The sequence below is a fragment of the Carettochelys insculpta genome, chromosome 19 (assembly GCF_033958435.1).
Source record: "Carettochelys insculpta isolate YL-2023 chromosome 19, ASM3395843v1, whole genome shotgun sequence".
Taxonomy (NCBI): Eukaryota; Metazoa; Chordata; order Testudines; family Carettochelyidae; genus Carettochelys; species Carettochelys insculpta.
In genome coordinates, this window is record NC_134155.1 from 10,278,835 (window position 1) to 10,297,913 (window position 19,079).

General features: G+C 48.2%; 1 protein-coding gene across 1 annotated transcript in view; it reads right to left on the reverse strand.

Annotated features, from left to right (window-relative positions):
* Nucleotides 1–11,644: 11,644 nt before the first annotated feature.
* The window catches only part of AKAP1 (A-kinase anchoring protein 1), a 51,687-nt gene continuing 44,252 nt past the window's right edge, over nucleotides 11,645–19,079 (reverse strand). Inside the window, exons 8-11 of the mRNA XM_075013597.1 lie at nucleotides 18,073–18,140; nucleotides 15,038–15,111; nucleotides 13,031–13,096; nucleotides 11,645–12,922 (exon numbers count right to left, since the gene is read on the reverse strand). Of these exons, the coding sequence (XP_074869698.1) occupies nucleotides 12,860–12,922; nucleotides 13,031–13,096; nucleotides 15,038–15,111; nucleotides 18,073–18,140 (271 nt within the window). The 3' untranslated portion in view covers nucleotides 11,645–12,859. The remainder of the gene's footprint in view (nucleotides 12,923–13,030; nucleotides 13,097–15,037; nucleotides 15,112–18,072; nucleotides 18,141–19,079) is intronic.

The window sequence follows — 19,079 nt, forward strand, 5'->3', positions numbered from 1 at the left end:
TGGAGATGCTGAAAGTTTCAGAAAGTTTCCCCACTGTTGACAAGGCCTAGCAGCAGAGGTGGGAAAAGTACCCAAAAACTTGAGTAAAAGTGCAGCTGTTTGGAGGTGGGTGGGTGGGATGTACTTAAGTACAAGTTGCTGGTGTCTCTGGAAAACTACTTGAGTAAAAGCATACATGTCACTTTGAGATTGTACTCAAGTATCTAGAAGTGAAAGCAGCTGTACTTTTATTCAAGTAAGTTTTGGGAGTACTTTCCACACCTCTGAATAGCAGCCTTAAGTCACCTGGGTTAAAGTAGCAGTGAAGCTTTGCTCTATAAGCTTGAACTCAACCTGCTTAGCCATATTAAAAGTTGAGTTGCTGGGCCTTTGCCTGGCTGTCCCATCCATAGGGCGAGGTGGGGCAGCTGCGCCAGACCCCACGCTTTGGGGGCCTTGCGGTGGCTGCCCCAGCTGTCCTATGGATGGCAGGGAGTGAGGATGATCTGAGGCCAGGGGTTGAGCATGGCAGCGGCTGCAGTAGGGGGTTGCCTCTCCCACCCCATTCACGGTGCAGGCAATGGGAACAGCCACTTACTTTGCTCTCCATCCTCCTGGCCTGCTGTGCTAGCTTCTCTGCCTAGGACACTGGTAGGGGGCAGGGTGGAAGTTGTCCCACGCCCTGCCCCCGCCTCAGGACGGCCCAGGTCTTCTCTACCATTTTAAGCCCAGTTAACCAACACGGGTTAACTAACCTGAGTGAAGAACACTCCTATCTTTTCCATACAGGCAGGGGGGTTCTTACAGTTGAACTGCAGCTTTTTTTTTTTTTTTTGAAGTAATCTAAAATCCACATGATCTTGAAAAATGCAGTGGCCCATAAGGGTAGGACAAACCAGCAGTCCAAACCGGCGTTGTCCGAATGGGTAATGTTTCCCACATTGCTACATATATTAACTAAGGAAGAGGACCCCCCCAAATGAAACACCTCAACATTGAAACATTAGACCAGGAGACAGGTTTCCAAGAGTGTGCGCAGCTCTTTTAAAAAGTTGGCTGTTTGCCTGGATGCCTCTATCAGAGCAGAGCCCTTCGGCAAATCTGACCGGTATTGTTTGTATGTTGCGATAGCACCTGGTTGCACCTGCTCCGTTGTGCTCAGCGCTGGCCCCGCTAACTTTTTCCACCCACTTGCAGAATAAATTTAGTTGTGTGCACCAGGGCATGTGTGGATGCGCACAGCCAGTAGAACACACACGCGCTGCTGACTCTGGGCACCTGTGGGTGCTCTGCTAATCAGCTGGGTGATATCTGAATCTCTTCTGGGCGGCTGCCCAAGTGCTCAGCCTATAGGGAGCCCTGGTGTACAAACAGAACAAAACCTATCCCAGCAAATGAAGGGTCCTAGTCTGTCGTTCCCGTTTGCCCTGAGTAGCATCTTCCTCTGTGAACAGCCCCACTGGGTCCAGCTGTGGATCACTTTACTACTCAGAGAGAGAGAGCCAGGTTAGACTATATACTATCAAAACAAAATAGCAGTCCAGTAGCCCCTTAAAGACTAACAAAATAATTTATTAGGTGGTGAGCTTTCGTGGGATGGTCTGAAGAAGTGGGTCTGGCCCACGAAAGCTCACCACCTATACATTATTTGTTAGTCTTTAAGGGGCTACTGGACTGCTATTTTGTTTTGTTACTAATCAGAGTGAGTCAAGAAAGTGGAATCTGACCCTAAGAGTAGTAATGAAGTTTTAATCTCCACAAAGACCCCCCGACAAGTCCCTCAGAGGGAAATTATTGGGTTCCTACACTTTATGATTGTATTTCGTCACCCAAGTCCAGGTGATATGAACAGCTGAGCTTCCATTCTACTCTGTGGGCTAAAATCAGGCCAACTTTCTGCCATCTCCCTTCAAACGACAGCTGTTGAGCTGTTTGGTAGCTTGTTCTCCAGCGCCATCTACTGAAACTATCCGGCCACCTCATGAGGATGAACAAGGCTCTGTTTTGGACAGCCGCAAAAGTTCCAATCCCTCAAGCAAAACAACACAACTTTTCAGTCATGTGGGTCAACGGAGCAGCATTGGTAGCCACAGACTTTTGCCAGCTGTAAGATGACAGCTGCTGTACCTCAAAGAGCCTTCAGTTGAAGGGACAACCCAGAAACACCAACTGCCCACTGATGGGGAATGCGCCTTGTTAATTTTAATTCAGGACTGTAGGTGGAACCCCAGTGGGCCACAAGGCTGCTGCAGCCCATTGAGGTGAGGGAGCGCCACTCATGTGGCCAACTCCCTCTTTTTGGTGGCCCTTTGTTGTGCTAGGCCACGTGTGACACAGAGAGTGAGCTGTAACAAGCCTGTTAGGCAAGGCCTCAATGGAGGGAAAGGAGGCACAAAGAAGGGCTGAACTTTGACTCAATTCACTCAGCATGTCCACGGCAGAACTGGAAGAGAACCAACTCCCCTATCGCCCCAGGCTGGGGCCATCGCTGCAGGCCTGTCCTGCCTCTGCTCCTTGCAGACGCTCAGAGACCTGCTTGACACACATACAGAATGGGAAGCAACTGTCTAGGCAGAAGTACTGCAGAAAGGGATCTAGGGGGTCATAGCGGGCCAGAAGCTAAATGTGAGTCAACAATGTGACGCTGTTACAAAAAAAAAACAAACCATGATTCTGGGATGCATTAACCGGAGTCTTGTGAGCAAGACACGAGAGGTTATTCTTCTGCTCTACTCTGCACTGATTAGGCCTCAGTTGGAGTATTGTGTCCAGTTGTGGGCACCACATTTCAAGAAAGATGTGGAGAAACTGAAGAAGGTCCAGAGAAGAGCAACAAGAATGATTAAAGGTCTAGAGAACATGAGCTATGGGGGAAGACTGAAAGCACTGGGCTTGTTTGGTTTAGAGGACGAGAAGACTGAGAGGGGACGTGATAGTGGTTTACAAATGCCTAAAAGACCACTACAAGTAGGAAGGAGAAAAACTGTTATTCTTGGCATCTGAGATTAGGACAAGAAGCAATGGGTTTAAATTGCAGCAAGGGAGATGTAAGCTGAACATTAGGAAAATCTTCCTAACTATCAAAGTGGTCAAATACTGGAATGAATTGCCGAGGGAGGTTGTGGAATCTCGGTCACTGGAGAGATTTGAAAGAAGGTTAGACAGATACCTACCAGGGTGATCTAGACGGTGCTTGGTCCTGCCATGAGGGCAGGGGACTGGACTCGATGACCTCTCGAGATCCCTTCTGGTTCCAGTGTTCTATGATTCTATGACACCAACACAGTGGGAGTAGGAGTGGGGGTGGGGAGTCATTTTGCTTCCTTGCTCAGACATTTTTGTCTCATCAGGTGTTTTGTCCTGTCCCTTGGGTGCCTGTTTCCAACCAACTGTGAGGGGCCTGCACTGAATTCTGCTTTCACCTACGCCTGTACAAGCCAGAGTTCAAGGGCACGAGCATAATTACCGCTCATGTTTACACGACCAGCCACAGCTAAGACAAAAGGATTTTTTGGACAGGAGCAGGATAGTGCGCGGCATCAGGAAAGGACTTAGGTGCACTCAAGGGTGTAGTCTAGGGGTAACAATTTCCCCAATCCATAAACCTAAGGCAGTGATAGAATTTGCTCTCCCATGTGCAGCTCCATTGGCCTGAAAACTCCACCTAAAAGGTACACCTCAGAAAGAGGCTGCATTTCCTGCCACCAGCCTCAAATGGCACACGGGAAAAAAACTATACCCTTCAGGACATACAAATGATGTTGAAAGCCTGTTATTTGCCAGAAAAGAGAGGCCCTCAATTGAAACAGCATGAGCCGGCAGTTCAAAAGTCTTTACATCAGGGAGACTGTTGAGCAGAGCCTCAGAAATGATCAGTCTGATGAACACAGTTTTGTACTTGGGGCATCAAAATTGCCATAACTGAACCGACCCACAGTCCATTTAAAGCAACCTACTCCCCCTTGATGGACGATTCAGAGGAAGCCTGGCATCTCCCACACAAGCACTCTGGAAGCACGAGGCATAACAACCCTCATCATTTCACCCAAGTCCGCGTGAGCAGAGACACTACTACTTTTGGTTGTCAAAAATAGGGACCCAATGTGGATATCAAGGTATTTGCCTCAATTACCTCCTGGCTGAGGGAGTGCCACACGCAGATTCTGCACTCAACAGAAGGAGGAAACGTCATTATGCCTTTTAAAGACATGGCCTTTTCAACTTGTCAGTCTGGAAAATGTCTCCGAGTCCCCCCTTGGTTTTGAGCTGTTGTGGCACGTAGCCGTGTGCGTCTGAGTTAAAACATATGCTCTCAGTTTTCAGTGTTTTTTAGAAGAGTGTGATTATTGGGCCATCAAACACTGCTCTATTACAGCTGCCTTCCACATACCCCTCTCAGCCTGGCATTTAGTTTTCCTTTTCCTCCAAGCCAGACAAGCCCAGCTTTTGAAAGCTGTTCAGCTTTTGCCCTTTTCTGCTCCTTACAGAAGCAGCGACGGCAGAGGACCACCGCACTTGTGGAGATACAGGCCGCACAGGGCATTACTTGTGTTCTTTTCAACATGCTCTTGAGCATGGACCAGCTTCACTCTCAGCTGCTGTGTCAGTGAGCACTCCAGGGCTGGCCAGGGGGAGATGTATTGGTAACAGTGCTGGGCAGAAGCACGAGAAGCTTGTATTGTGCTCGGGGGTGGAATTTTTTAAGAGGCAAAGTCAGTTAATCAAGTTTCTACCTTGAACCCAAGGCTGTGGTCTCTTGCTGCTCTCGCAGTCTGCTGGGAAGGCAACCCCAGAGCTGAAATGCTCTTTGTGCTTCTAGTTTCTAAGGCCAGGGCTCACATCCCAGGAAGTCAATATTGGAGACGAGGCTCTTGTGCGCCATGTTTTAACTCTCACGATTATACTTGACTATTTTCCTGCTCCAGGAATCTGACTCTACCCTCCCTCCCACACTGGGTGAGAACTGAGGGTTTCCTGGAAATGATTTAGATGCGATTGGCCCTGCTTTGAGCAGGGGGTTGGACTGGCTGACCTCCTGAGGGTTCTTCCAACCCTACGATTCCACGAAAGATGGAGCACAGACTCCTCCCTGTAGTCGCTTCACGGGAGTCAAGCATGACACCTAGGCAGGAACGAACGGAAACAGAAAGAGCTGTGGAGCCTAAGTCCATCACAGCAACTTGCAGCAAGGCAGCAGGCCAGGCAGGAAAATTACCCGCTTCTAAAGACAAGCCACCCGGGCTAAATTAAAAAGGAACGCTGCATTCCAGTCTCGCCGTGCACCAGGCGCCGCTGTCTGCAGAGAAAAGCCAGCGCCTGCCCTCTTTCACTTGCTGCAAAAGCCTGAAGCTATCCAGACAGCAGTTATAACATCAGGTCTCTCCAGACGCCTCACTCATTTTACCCAGAATAAAGAACACCGTTTAAAGGGGAAGCCCTTTGAAGGGACAGTCAAGGGAACCTAACTGGGATGGTTCCACTATCTAAACCTTGGCATACGTACGCTCAGGCAGCGCTTATAAGCCAAGCGCTGGACAGTAGCTTTAATATCCCCTTTAGCAGCCTAAACTTGGGGTCCGTCCTAAAGCAATTTGGTCCCTATTCACTTATAGCTCAAGGCCAAGGAATCTTTCCACAGCACAAGGCGCATTACTGCAATAATCAGCCATTCCGCCCTACAAAGCAAACAAAACACTTACTTGGCTCCAGTTCCCTGGATTCTGCTCCTTTAATGTTCTTTTTCTCTCCTCAGGCTCATCTTCCTTACAGCACGTAGCTTGGCCTTTCCCACCAGCTGTCCATTTGCAGGGTCTCTCTCTCTCTCTCTCTCCACCCTAACCTAAATTGTCCGCAGCATTTAGTGACCTCCATCTCCCCTCCCTGTCCTAGACCCTCTCCCCTTCTCAAGTCACCTGCCTTTCTTGGGCTTGGCTGAGCTCAAACCTTCTGATTGCCCCAGCTCCCATGATCACAGGCAGCTGTTTCCCCACACAGCAAGGCGAGAAGTCATTGCTACTCAGTTACACCTGTGCTGTAAGCCTGAAGCTATCCAGACAGAAGTTATAACGTTAGGTCTCTCCAGAGGCCTCACTCACTTTACCCAGAATAAAAAACACTGTTTAAAGAGGAAGCCCTTTGAAGGGATGGGCTTCCCTTCTAGCACCTCTCCTGAATTCCAGGTGCACTGCAGGGGACCCAATCTTCAGGCAATAAATGCATTGAGCAGGCTGCTTCTACAAGTACAATTTGCTCCTTCTAAATCTGGCACTGTCTGGCCTGGCAACATCCCTTGTCTGGCAGTACCAGGGAGGACCAGGGCCAGAGTGCCAACTTCCCTCCACTCTCCACAGCATCCCTCTGGGGCCTGAACACCAGGGCTGGGGCTGCAATGGCAAGACAGACTTACAGCCGGGGATACACAACCCAAGGGCCAGCCAGGGACTGGCATTAACACCCCCGGTATGGCAAAATCCCTTGTTCGGAACCACTCTGATTCCGGGGGTGCTGCAATCTGGGAGGTATTATATATGGGGCCTAGTATTGGTACTGGAAGGCAGTTAGCTATGAAAGTGTCATTGCACATAAACAAATGGCTGCTATGCCAGGGCTACCTACAAGTATCAGCTGGCATCCAAAGCGCTACGGACGCAGTTTCTAATAGTTATTATAATTCTTCTACAGCATTTTATTTGTATGATATATTAGTGCTGCAGAAGCCTTTATGTGGCCTCTACAAGCCAACTTATTTTTTTCTTAAAAGCACCTTCTCATCCTCCCCTCTGAACCAGAAAGCCATCGAGATGTCTAGTTTGGCACTGGCACACTTTGGACAACAGCTGTAAATGTCCTCTATGCACCTTGCTCCCCAGGAATGAAGGCTACAAAACAAGACAGGACCTTTTCCTTTGTTCAGCTGCCAGCTGCAGTTGGTGGCTGCAAACTTTTAGCTCCATATTGTAGCAGCCAGGGAAAACACAGGCGTTAAGATGAATGACTAAGCTTCGTAATGAACAATTACAGTGAAGAACCAGTTCCTCCCCGGAGATGCATGCTAGGAACTCAGGCACCGACCCTGAGCTTTTAGGATTAAAAATCACAAGCTGGCTTGTTTGACAAGGCGCTGATGACCATTAACTGGATTTTGGGAAGGAGGAGAAAGGAAAAAAAACCAAAATGTCTTCTGCACAGGTAAGTTTGTTTCTTTTTTTTTTTTTTTATTTAAATACTGAAGCATCTGGCTTGCTTAAAGACTCGGCTCCCTCCTCACCAGCCTCCACTACATTTCTTCTTTGATTTTGCCACAGCTCCTCAAGTCAGTATCCTTGGGCTTACATTTCCAGTCCCAGCCCAGGGGGAGATAACACAACGATTTCATCCAGCCCAGACGCAACGGAACAAATGTGCATACAATGCACCTACCTAGAGAAATAGCAAACCAGCCAGGAATTGCTTGAGGGCAGTGGAAATTTGCAGCGTAATTTGTTTGTGTGTGGCTTTAACTCAAACACAAGGGGGACTGGCAGACATTTTTCAGGCTCACATAAGGGAAAACAAATTTAAAATGCATAATGAGGCTTCTCTTTGGAATGCGTTGCCCAGGGAGGTGATGGATTCTCCATCCCTCGAGGTTTTTAAGTCCTGGCTGGACCAGGTCCTGGCTGGCATGATTTAGTGGGGGGTGATCCTACTTGAAGCAGGGGGCCTGAGGTCCCTTCCAGCCCTAGGATTCTGTGATTCTTCCTTTTGTTGGGTAGAATCTGTGTGTGGAACTCACTCAGCTAGCTCGTGCGGCTGTGGTCTGAGGAGTAACCATGTGTAATAACTTTCCTGTGGGAAGAGTAACATGCAGTGAAGGAGGCTCCATTGTGCGGCTATTCTGAAGGTGTCTGGCATGTAGCTAAGGACAACTGGCACCCTCTCAGGGCTGGTCTACGCTCAAGGGGAGCTGATGGCTTCTTGGGGCCCTGGGCAACATGTGTGATGGAGGCTAGCTCCTTGCCCCAGAAGGGGTAAGGCCTTAGGCAGATGGGGTATGGTCAGAGGCAGGCAGCCCTCTGCTGCCCAGCCTGCAGCATTGGGCCTTCCCCTGTACTCTTCAGAGCCATGGGGAAGGCATGAAGCCGTGCCCTGGCTGCTATTTAAAGGGCCTGGGGCCACATCCCCCTTCACCCCTTGCCCTGGCGGCAGGCCTGTGTACACTACACAGTTAAGTCAGCTTAACTAAGAGGGCTGATAAAAATGTGTCCTTCACCAGACCTCAGCCCCAGCGTAGAAACAGAGGTCAAGGCAATACAGCTTGAACCTCTCTAATCTGGAACTCCCATCCAGGAACAGCTGTAATCCATCATGATTTTAGTTAGCCGGGTGACCACTTATCATGGGTGGTGTCAAGTTTCCCATGGTCCCATCAAGTTGGTTCACAGCCACTGGCCTGGCTCTGTGTTCTGTGCTGTTATTTCGCTGTCACTTACTCCAAGTGTCTTGTAAGAGCCGTCAGTAGTGAGGGTGTTGGTAACGCGCTAGACAATATTGACCTTGTGCGGTCTGGCAAATTCTCTGGCTCAGCACCAGTCAGGTCCCCAGAGTGCCAGACTGGAGTGGTTCAACCTGTATTTCTTCCTTTGATGCCACTACTGCCTCTTGCAGAGGTGGATTTACAAGCCCCTTCCTTGCTGTAGTGTTTACACTACCACTGGGCCCTTAAGCACTTCAAATGTAGACATACCCTCACACCAGGGGCCTGCACCCATGAAGATTAAGGACTTGGGACAGTTGCTTTCAGCAACTGTGTTTGTAGAGCTCTGCCACAGATGACGCAAGGGGAAATGTGCAGGCCTGAGAAAGCAGCAGGATTTTTTGTGTGCATCAGTGATTTATTAACTCGAAAGCAGCTACTTCTGGGCAAACTCCATGAAGGCTGATGAAGCTCCTATGACTGCCTACCAAGCGGTGCAGACCTTCACGCAGGTGAGGAACATAGCACTGGTAAGAGGGGAGTTGTGTCACTGCCTAGGGAAGAGAAACTGCATGATCGTGGAGAGCAGAGACCATAATGTCAGGTGCTGGCAAGGCTCCCCGTCTGCATGCAAGCTGAGAGGCACAGCCAGTCACTCAGCCAGGACCAGACCCAGTCTTGCTTGGCTGAGCTGCACTAAAGGTTCAATCTCTCTAGTCCAGCATCCTCAGGACCTGACTAATGCCCCAAAAGACTTTGCCAACCCGCAGGAGATCAGTGTTGTCCAGCAGCATAATTAACACTTCCGCTGCTGAGTGGGCTCTTGGAAGACATTCACGGGTCAATTAGAGCTGAACAGCAGCACAGACTGTTAAGAGCCTGGATGGGTGGCTGCAAACAAACTTCATGGGACCTCAGAAAACTTGGTCAGCCCCAGCTAAGCAGACAGCTGGCTAACTAAAATCATGCTGGACCAGAAAGGTTCAATCAATTGCTCAAAGCTATCCACAGGATAAAGAACTGTCTTGAAGGCAAGGCTGGCCTCAAGGACAAGCTACTAGGGAACACAAGATATCAGTTCAATTCCCAGCTTGGCCACAGACTCATGTTGCAACCCCACGCAAGTTATTTATTCTGTGCCTCACTTACACAGCTGTAAAATGGAGCTAGCAGAATTGTCCTTTGTCATCAGGCCATTGTAAGGAGAAAATCCACTAGCAATAGGGGATGAAGACCATATAAGTGGTTAGACCGACGCGGGAAGGACCTAGCCCGCCAAGCTCTTTCGTCCATCTCACAGCTAGCCCCCATGGCTGAGGAGGGAGACCACCTTCAGAAGCTGCCCTTGTTACCTGCCCCACCAACAAAATCTCTCCCCTCCTATTGGCTGGAAATAGGGGGTGGGGACTGCATGCAATTTCAATGCTCCCATGGACTCATTTGCAGCCAATAGGAGCTGAGAGATTTTGCTCGGGGCAGCGGAAGTGTAAAAAGCCCTCGCCCTCTGCAGGGCAGAGCGCCCCACGGAACAGCCAGTGGGCAGGGGCTGCTGGCAGGGATGCCTGCCTTGAACTGCTGCTAGGCACCAGCTGTTTAAGGAACGACCTCCCAGCCAGTGCCTGCCTCCAGCACTGCACCCCAACTCCATTCCTCCCTGACCCTGCAGCCCCCTCCCCCCTTACATTTGTCCCACAGGTCAGAATCCTCTCATGCACCCATATCCCCGTTGCACACCCTGCACAGGGTTCTCCCCAACCCCAGGTCACAACCCCTCTGCCCCAGCCAGAATGCTGTCCTGTGCCTGTATCCATCCAGGACCCTGCACCCCAGTCCCCTGCTGAGGTCACAACCCCCTCCTTCACCTGACTCCCACACACTCTCCTGCAGCCGGCATGGTGAACAGCCCCAGCTGGCCCCATTCCGCACCCCCCAAAAGGGATAGGAGTGAGGGCAGCCAATTCTTAGCACTGCTGGGGTGGGGGGGAGGAGAGAGGAAATGGGTCCCTGCAGCCCTCACAGCCATGTGAAGTGGCGCTTGCACAGTGTTTCGAAGGGGCCCAGGGCTCCGGCCCACCAGTAGCAGCAGTGACTGCTGGGAGCTCAGGACTGTTTTGGGACACTGGGTCCCAGTGCTAACGTTCCCCCTTGTGGGCAGGGCAGCCTGCACCCCAGTCCCCCTACCCCAAATTCCCTTCCGCACCCAACCTCCACAGAGAAGTGCAGCCCATGGCCACTTAGCAAAAATCTTGGAGTGCCCCACCCCACCATCAAAAATTATTGCCTACCCCCGCCTAGACAGTGAAGGGCGGGTGCCAATGCACCTTACTGTATTGCTCAGCAGACAAGAGCACATCTAATTTCAGAAGAAATCAGCCAGCAAAATGAGGACCAGGATGCTTGGGACTTGAATCTTCACAAAACCGAAGGGCGGGAACTCCTCGGCTGTAACACAAGGTCGCCTCCTTCAAACCGCAGCCTGGCTCAGGTGTCATCGGAAGGTAACACACTCCCCCTGGCCCCAGGCACTGTTGTTGCGCACCAGACTGCACCCAAGGTTTTTGTGAAGACTTTATTTTTTAAAAAGCAGAGTATGAAGGTTATGTCCAAGGCCCTTCACAAAACCTGATGGAGCGATCACAATTCGGTGAACAGGGCGCTTGAAAGTTCATCTTTCGGTTTCCATTTAAAACCTATCACTAGGGGGAGTCTCACCTGCCACGCTCAAAAGACCCCTTCCCACCCACGCCTCTACCACCAGGGGCTTGGAAATGAAGGCTCTTACTCGTCACATTTTGATTATGATGGCTTAAAATGTGAGCTTTAATTGAAATGGGAAACATTCCAAGAGGATTTTTTTTTTTGACTTTTTTTTTTTTTTAAAGATTTAACCAAGCTATCAATTTACTTTTCATTGGACATCATTATTGCTAACATTAAACCGTATGCCCCAAATAGCGAGAGTTCATAAAAAATGAGAATACAATCAACCCGTATCTGAATGGATCTGATAGAGTCCAAGTGGAGGCAGCTACATTCATATCTGTACGGTGGACCGCATATCAGCTCACCAAAAGTGTAAAAAAAAAAAAAAGTCTCTGGATTGGTCTGAAAGAGTTTCATTTTCCAAGGCTTGATTATACCAATACTTCCTGTTAAGTGTCTTCCCAGCCAGTAATAAATCCCAACTCAATACACATATCTAAATGCAGGTACATTATAATATTTTTTAATAGTATTAAGTTATCTTAAATTATTTGAACAAAATTTTAAATTCCACATTTGATATCAATCTAAAAGGGACCAACATAAATCAAGAGAAAGAAAGAACGAACACCACAGCAATATCAATTCCAAATGGTTACTCTTTTCTTTGTTAAACAGATCTGTACAGCAAAGTAGCAAAGAATTCAATGATCACAAATCATACCATACAGCGATCTAGAGGAACGCTAATCCTGTACACGGCAGAGCAGAAACACTCCCACGTCCGGATGCTCCATGTCCGTCAGCTGTACTGATGGACTGCAAACCGTTTCTACTTACAGAGGACATGTTGGTGTGAAAAAAATTTAAGCTCCCTTTATGACTTCCAGTGTTTCTCTTATACAAAATATTACAATGATTTTATATATATTTACACAGACTTGCACAGATAGAAAATGGTTACAAATTACAATCGGGCTTGGCAATCTGTTCTCTTTTTAAATACATGATCTGGAACACAGATTTACAATCTATGGCTGTAATGGTAATTCATCCTACATTTCAAAGCTCTGCACAGATGAAGTCTTCTTCCGATGCAGCTCAAAACTAAATCATTTCTACCATGGGATGTATGCCAGGGTTAAGTGCCATGAATGCAATTCATTTGTCTCCCAGCACCAGTAACAGATCAGACTAAGAAAGCTTGGTGGCACAAGATGAAAAAAGTCAATACGCAACTGAACTTTAAATCTTTGACATATTTTACATCAGCTTTATAGTCAGCGAACCTATTTTTAAAAGGAACAGCCAACATCGCTGTAGAAAAAGCGGCCACCGAAACTTTGGGGAAATCTGTGCAATAGACATGCAGCTACAGTTAACACATGGTAGAGGCATTAGCTTTGAGCAAACCCCACTTTTTGAACAACTCTTAGAACTAGGCCAGGGACAGTTTGCTTTTTTTTTTTTTTAAAGCTACACTACCTTTTTTATGGCTTTTAGTAACTCCCCGCCTTTCACAGAAATGAGGTATGTCTTCCGAATGAAATGGTAACAGTCGAGAAACAAAATTGACCATGGAGTTTTGCGCAGTGGTGTAAACAAACAGTTTCCTTACAAGACTGCCAAACCCAATTCTAATACAGTGCAAAAAAGGGATTTTTTTCAGTTTCATTTATTTACTTTTACAAAAGAAGGTTACCCAGAGCCTCTCAAAGTTGATTAGTAACTGTCAATCCACTGAGCAAATCCTCTTTCCACCAGGGCTCTGTTTATGGACACGACCTAAGGAAAAATAAAAACAGATGAAGCAACAAATATTGGATCTTAATTCATGAAAAGGAACGCCCACTGTACAAACCAGAGCAGCAGATTTGTTCTAAGTGTACACACCTCATCTCCCATCATACTCCACAGCTGGATAAGAGGCAGCCCTGTTGCACCATCATAGTTTGTGACCTGGAAAACACAGGTGTGTGTGTTAGCATGGAGCACAGCAGACAAAGCTGGCATGTCAGTGAGCTGAGAACATAGCAACAGCCCATCTCTTTTTTTCAGGCCGAGGGCGACAGTGCCGCAGTCTTCCCTCCTACAAAATAAAGATACTTGTCTCTTTTGTGCATTGCTTGAAGAGCTAGAGATCAAGAGCAGCAGGAGAGAGCCAATTATTATTCCTCAAGAGAACACTTGTTCCGTTCTTGGGAGATAAGATTTCACCAGCGCAAGCCCTACAAGCAGGGAAGAGCTGAGCGTATCATTCTCCAGAGGGTTTCGTTTAACTTTTGATTCATCACAGTACTAGGGAAGTTAGGTTTCTTTCGGCTAAGAGGCTCCCAGGGCCCGAGCATAAGCAGTATTGGTCGCTTTCTAGCCATCTCTCAGATTCTAGCATTGTAGTCCATGAAAGACATGAAGCGACACTTGAGCTCACCTAACAGGCCATAGCACTTCCCTGAATTCACACTAGTTGGCGTGAGTGCATGTCTTTCAGAGCAGTAACAGAAAGATAGCCACGCTAAGTCTATACACTAGCAAAACAAAAAAGCAGTCCGGTAGCACTTTAAAGACTAACAAAATAACTTATTAGGTGGTGAGCTTTCATGAGCCAGACCCACTACTGCTGATCTGAAGTGGGTTTGTCCCACAAAAGCTCATCACCTAAGAGATTATATTGTTAGTCTTTGAAGTGCTACTGGACTACTTTTTTCGTCTTTTAGAGCAACGTTTCTTGAAAACTTTGAGCCCACGGAACACCATTTTTTTTTTTTATATAATGTGGAACACTTATAATTTTCTTCCCAATAAAAAGTTGCCAGACCAAAAAAACCAAACAGCAACATTTACAGCAAAACCAAAAGGAAGTCATTTAATCAGGTATCTTAGCAATTTTGTATCTGGTTTTAAAACAGAAAATCTTCATTGCCAGTGTACGATATCAAAGCAGCAGCAGACACTCACAGCACCCCTGAGAGTTGTTCCTGGAACACCAGGGTTCTGCCGCACATATTTTATGAAACGCTGTTTTCGAGAAGCAGCCAATCTTGAGCTCAGTTGTGCCAGGGATGGAAAATACCCCACAACCGGCAGCACTCTGGGCTAATGCTACTTGTCCTCTGCACCGAACATGTAAGTCTTATTTCTTGGCTGAAATTGTTCAGCTTCAACTTCCAGCCTTCGGACTGAGTTATGCCTTTGTCTGCTAGACTGACAACCCTGCTATTAAATCTGTTTTCCCGCCCCCATGCTGAGCCCATGGGCCACGATCAAATCACCACTCACCCATCTCTGTTATAAGTACACTCATCCCTTGCTAGATGAGCACAATTGGTTCCCAACTTCCTGCTCATAGGCAAAAACTTGTAAGAGGGACACTAAATTACCATTAAAATACAGGTAAGAGTGATTGCTTTGTCATGCTCCTAACTCAAAGGAGTGGCAGCGTGTGGCCCTGCTTTTGAAAGGTAAGTGAACTTTGGGTTGGGGGAGGGTTAAAGGCTGGGGGCAGTTTGGGAACATGAGCGGGAGGGAGGGTTAAAGCCTGGTGGTGGGTGGATCCGTGGGGTGGGTGGGGGGTTCAGGCTGCTGCAGGTTGGGTGTGCAGCCGGCGGGGGGGGTGGGGAATCAGGTTGCGGCAGGTTAGGTCTACTGGACCAGTGGGGAAGGTGTCAGACTGCCGCAGGTTGGGACCACAGGGCCAGCCTGGGGGTTAAGGCTGCCACAGGTTGGGGCTACATACAAAAGGTCTCCCGCAGGTGCAGACCAGATTAAAAGTCCTGGTGGTCCGGCTCCTCCCTGGCTCCAACCCTTTAAATCATTCTCATGGCTCTTCTCTTACTAACATCCTACTCAAATTACTAAATGCAGGCACTGCACTCGTGCCCAATATAGTCATTTACACACCTGTGCAAGCAGGGGTGTGCCTCTGGTCATCTCACTAACGGAGGAGTCAGCTTCTGACGAAAAGTGATCCTCATCTTTGGAAAGAAAAGGAGAGAAAACATGTCAGACATGCAGAGCCTCACAGGTGTTAAGGCCAGAAGAAACTAGCCTGACTTGCCTAACTCTGGCCAAAGAGCCTCATGGGTCAACACTACAGGTATTTACAGTCTACAGAGCCAAACAATATCACGCTGAAATGTGTGTCAGAGGTGAGCAGTGCCCTTTTTAAAAGGATTCTTGCTCAGAAACCACACATGCATAAATGGAGTCAATAATCACCTGGGACACTTGTGTTGTCAGATCTAGTAGTTTCTACAGGTTGAACCTCTCTAGTCCAGCACCCTCGGTACCTGACTGGTGCCGAACAGGAGAATTTGCCAAACCATGAGAGGACAATATCGTCTAGGACATTACCAACACTTCCACTGCTGACTGGGCTCTTAGAAGACATTTAGGGGTAAATTACAGCTAAATAACAGCACAGAACACAGAGCCAGGACTGGTGGCTGTTAAACTTTATGGGGCCACAAGAAACTTGGCCACACCTGTGAAAACTGGTCATCCAGCTAAGATCATCCCCAATTACGGATGCTGCTGGATGAGAGAGTGACGGACTAGAGAGATTCAACCTGTATTAAAATTTAAGTTTTTAATGAGGCATCTATATGCTCAGGAAGCTCAGAACTTTGACCTGCAGGGATCTGAATATCTGAACAGGAAAGCAATGCTAATCAAGGGAATTTAATCTATAGAGTAAGAAATCCCTGGCAGGGTGGCTGGAATTTTAACAATGCAAGCTGCACTCTTCATTACTACCGTCTGTGCACTTTTCATTGTCCAAGAGGAGGGACATCTGAATGCTAATGCATCGAACTCTAGTTCCCATGCAAAAAGGCAACAACCACCACATTTTGAGGAAGTGTGACACAAAAATATTTTGCACTTAGGCTACCTGGAAACTTTCCACTGAAAGCTCACGATGTTTCAAAGTAAACTTTGGTGGTGGTTGCAGAATCTCCATCACTGGTTATATTTAAGAACAAGCTAGATAGATATCTAACAGGGATGACACAGAAGGTACTTGGGTCCAGCCATGAGGGCAGGGAACTGGACTCTATGACCTCTTGAGGTCCCTTCCAGTCCTAGTGATCTATGATGCTTTGTCCACCTCCTCTTTCAATCCCCCTTCCTGAAACATCTAGATAAGCATCAGTAATGACACTCCCTGTGCTGCTGAAAATGCTGCAAGGGGGTCCCTTATCGCAGAGTGAGCTCTGGTGCTGGCAACTTGGAGCGCAGAGACTTTCAAACCTTCGCCACCCACCGACAAGAGCGATGGGCACGCGAGACTGTAAGTGGCCCTCCTTCATCCCAATGGGCTGCAAGATTCTTGCAACCGAGAGTCTCCCAGGACAGGGTAGTTCTAAGTACACTCGCGTGCCTAAAATTTGCAGGGGTCCCCACCCGAACCCTAGCAGCACTTGGACTGGCTGCAGAGGGAGCACACGGCTTTTGCGGTCAATACAGCGGGCAACCAGCATGCACCTCACTCCACATGCCCTGGCTTACGTGCATGTCACTTTAGTAAAAGGGGTAGGAAAAACCCTACATGGATGGAAACCAGCAGAATCTGACAACCCTCCACATGGGTGACAGTAAACCACCTGCCCTCCAGCCAACACACAGAATGGTGATAAGCCTCATGCAGCTCACAGGCCCACTGATCTACAGGCTTGGCAGAGGCAAACCCTTTGTCTAAGGCAGCGCTGCGTTTCCTTTCCCAAGACAGTAAACCCTCGAGAAGTGCGATTTCGGTTTGTGCTTAATGTGAGTTAAGTGCGAATTGAAACTGCCCCCACCCAGCTTTCCCAGCTGGGGGCTGCGTGGCTGCCCACTCCTGCCCCACTCCCCCAGCAGGAGGAAGCCAGGGAGCGGCAGAGCTCTGCAGAGACTCCAGCTGCCTGCTCCGCCAGCCTGGGGAATTTTGGGGATCTCTGCCCTGACATTTATGTGAAGTCTGTTATGCAGAGGTTGCCCAGGACGCAACCTCTGTGTAAATCCAGGGATTATTGCATCTGACATCAAAGGGAGCTATAAATGGGCTGGGTGAACCTCCACCACCACCACCACCACGAGCTGGAAAGCCTTTTAGGCACTAGCAGAGCACGCCTGGATTTCTACCAGCAACACCACACACGTCCCCTCCGCTTCCAGCATTAGGAAGGTTTTTGGAACACTCAGAAACACAGTTTTGGTAGGGGAGTATTGGAGGTTGGTCTAGTAAATTAAGGAATTAATACACACGTGTTTATCTATCGTTATCTTAAAGGGACAGTACATTTGCTAGCTATGCCATTGGTAAAGATAAGTTTAGAACGTCATTCTAGGTCCCCCGCTTGCTCCCTGGTAGCGCTGCCAGTTTGTGGTTTTAAGTTACAGTATTCTCTCCCCTAGCTGTTTCTCCTTCCATCCAATGCCGTGTGAAACGTGTACAGGGAAGAGAGTGACACCAGTTCCCCAGTTCGTGGGCACAGGCAAAAAAAGCAAGAGGGGAAAAAAAAAAAAAATCATTTTCTCATCTGTGTTCTAGTAATCTTGGATGTTGTACTAAAAATGGTAGAGAAAGTCTAGTGGTTCCCAATCATTTCACTAGTACCTCCCCCGAAACCGTTCAGGGACCCCCAAGCCAATTCTAGCTGCTAAGTATACTTCATGAAATGAAAAAAGCAAAGCACAGCATAGATTTTTCAGACAGCCATTAACAACATTCTTGGAAGACAGTTAATTTTAAAAACAGATTGTAACTTTTCAAGTTATGTCTATAGCTATTTAGTTCTCTTCTTCCCCCCCCCCCCCCCCCCCGCACAGACCCCCACAATACCCTTGTGATCACCCGCCCCCCAGGACTCTGCGGACCCCAGGTTGGGAACTACTGGTTTCTAAATTGACAGCCCCCTGTTTAAACCGCACCACGAGCACGGGAGAGAACTTGTTACCTGGAAGTGGCACCACATTGTCTAATAAAACTTCTGCTCCTTGGAAAGGTAGTGTAACAAAATCAGACCTTAAGAGAGAAGAGAAACAACTTGGCAAAAAAAACAAAAAACCACACACACACCTCTGCCCTAATTCCTTATTACTCTAAGCTGGTGATGGCTGTTATAGCAGGAATTAGTCTGCTTCAGATTAATTACAGCCAAAAGAAAGTACCTGGTAGCCATAACAAGAATTTGAGCAAAATTCGTAGGAGAGGAAGGATCATTTTGTATTAACGGAAGGAAATGAGGGGCTTGGGGACTCCTTCACTTAGGCTCAGCTCATCACAAGTCAGCTATGAGGAGGGGCATCATGTACTATGTGCTTGTTAACCCGAGTGCCTGGCACACGGCGGTCTGGATCTCATCTGGATCTTCTCAGGGACCCCTAATAATGAGACTGCTACCTCATCCCGTCCAGCACCTGGGTGGGGCATACAGCAGCAGAGATTGCTCATGCTTCCTAACAGGCATCTCCACTGGGAGCCAGCGCACACACTGGGGCAGTGGCAGGCACCAATATTTGAAGGACTGACAAGCACTGTGAAGTGTCAGCAGTCACTGGAACCGTGGCTATTGGCAAAGCAATGGCAGGAGATTTTGGAAAACCCTGAGGCTTGCTGAGGTAGGAAGCTGGAAGTTAGAACCAATGTTCCTTCTAATTTTTAGCTCCCATGGGAGGAATAAATTTTGCTATGTGCACTGAGGCCTGTGCAGATGTGTACCACCCATAGAAGCTCACGCTGCCGGTTGTGGGCACTCTGCTAATCAGCTGAGTGGCACCTGAATCCCTCCCAGGTGGCCACCGAAGTGCTCGGCTTACAGTGAACATCAATTACAAGTGCTCCTCCCAAGTTGCCTTCTCCATCCTAGCTCTGTCCCAGTTCACTTTCAATGGCACAATGCAGCTGTGCAAACAATGCATCCCTGGGATGGGGGGGAACCTCTCTTAAGGGGCAACATCTCTC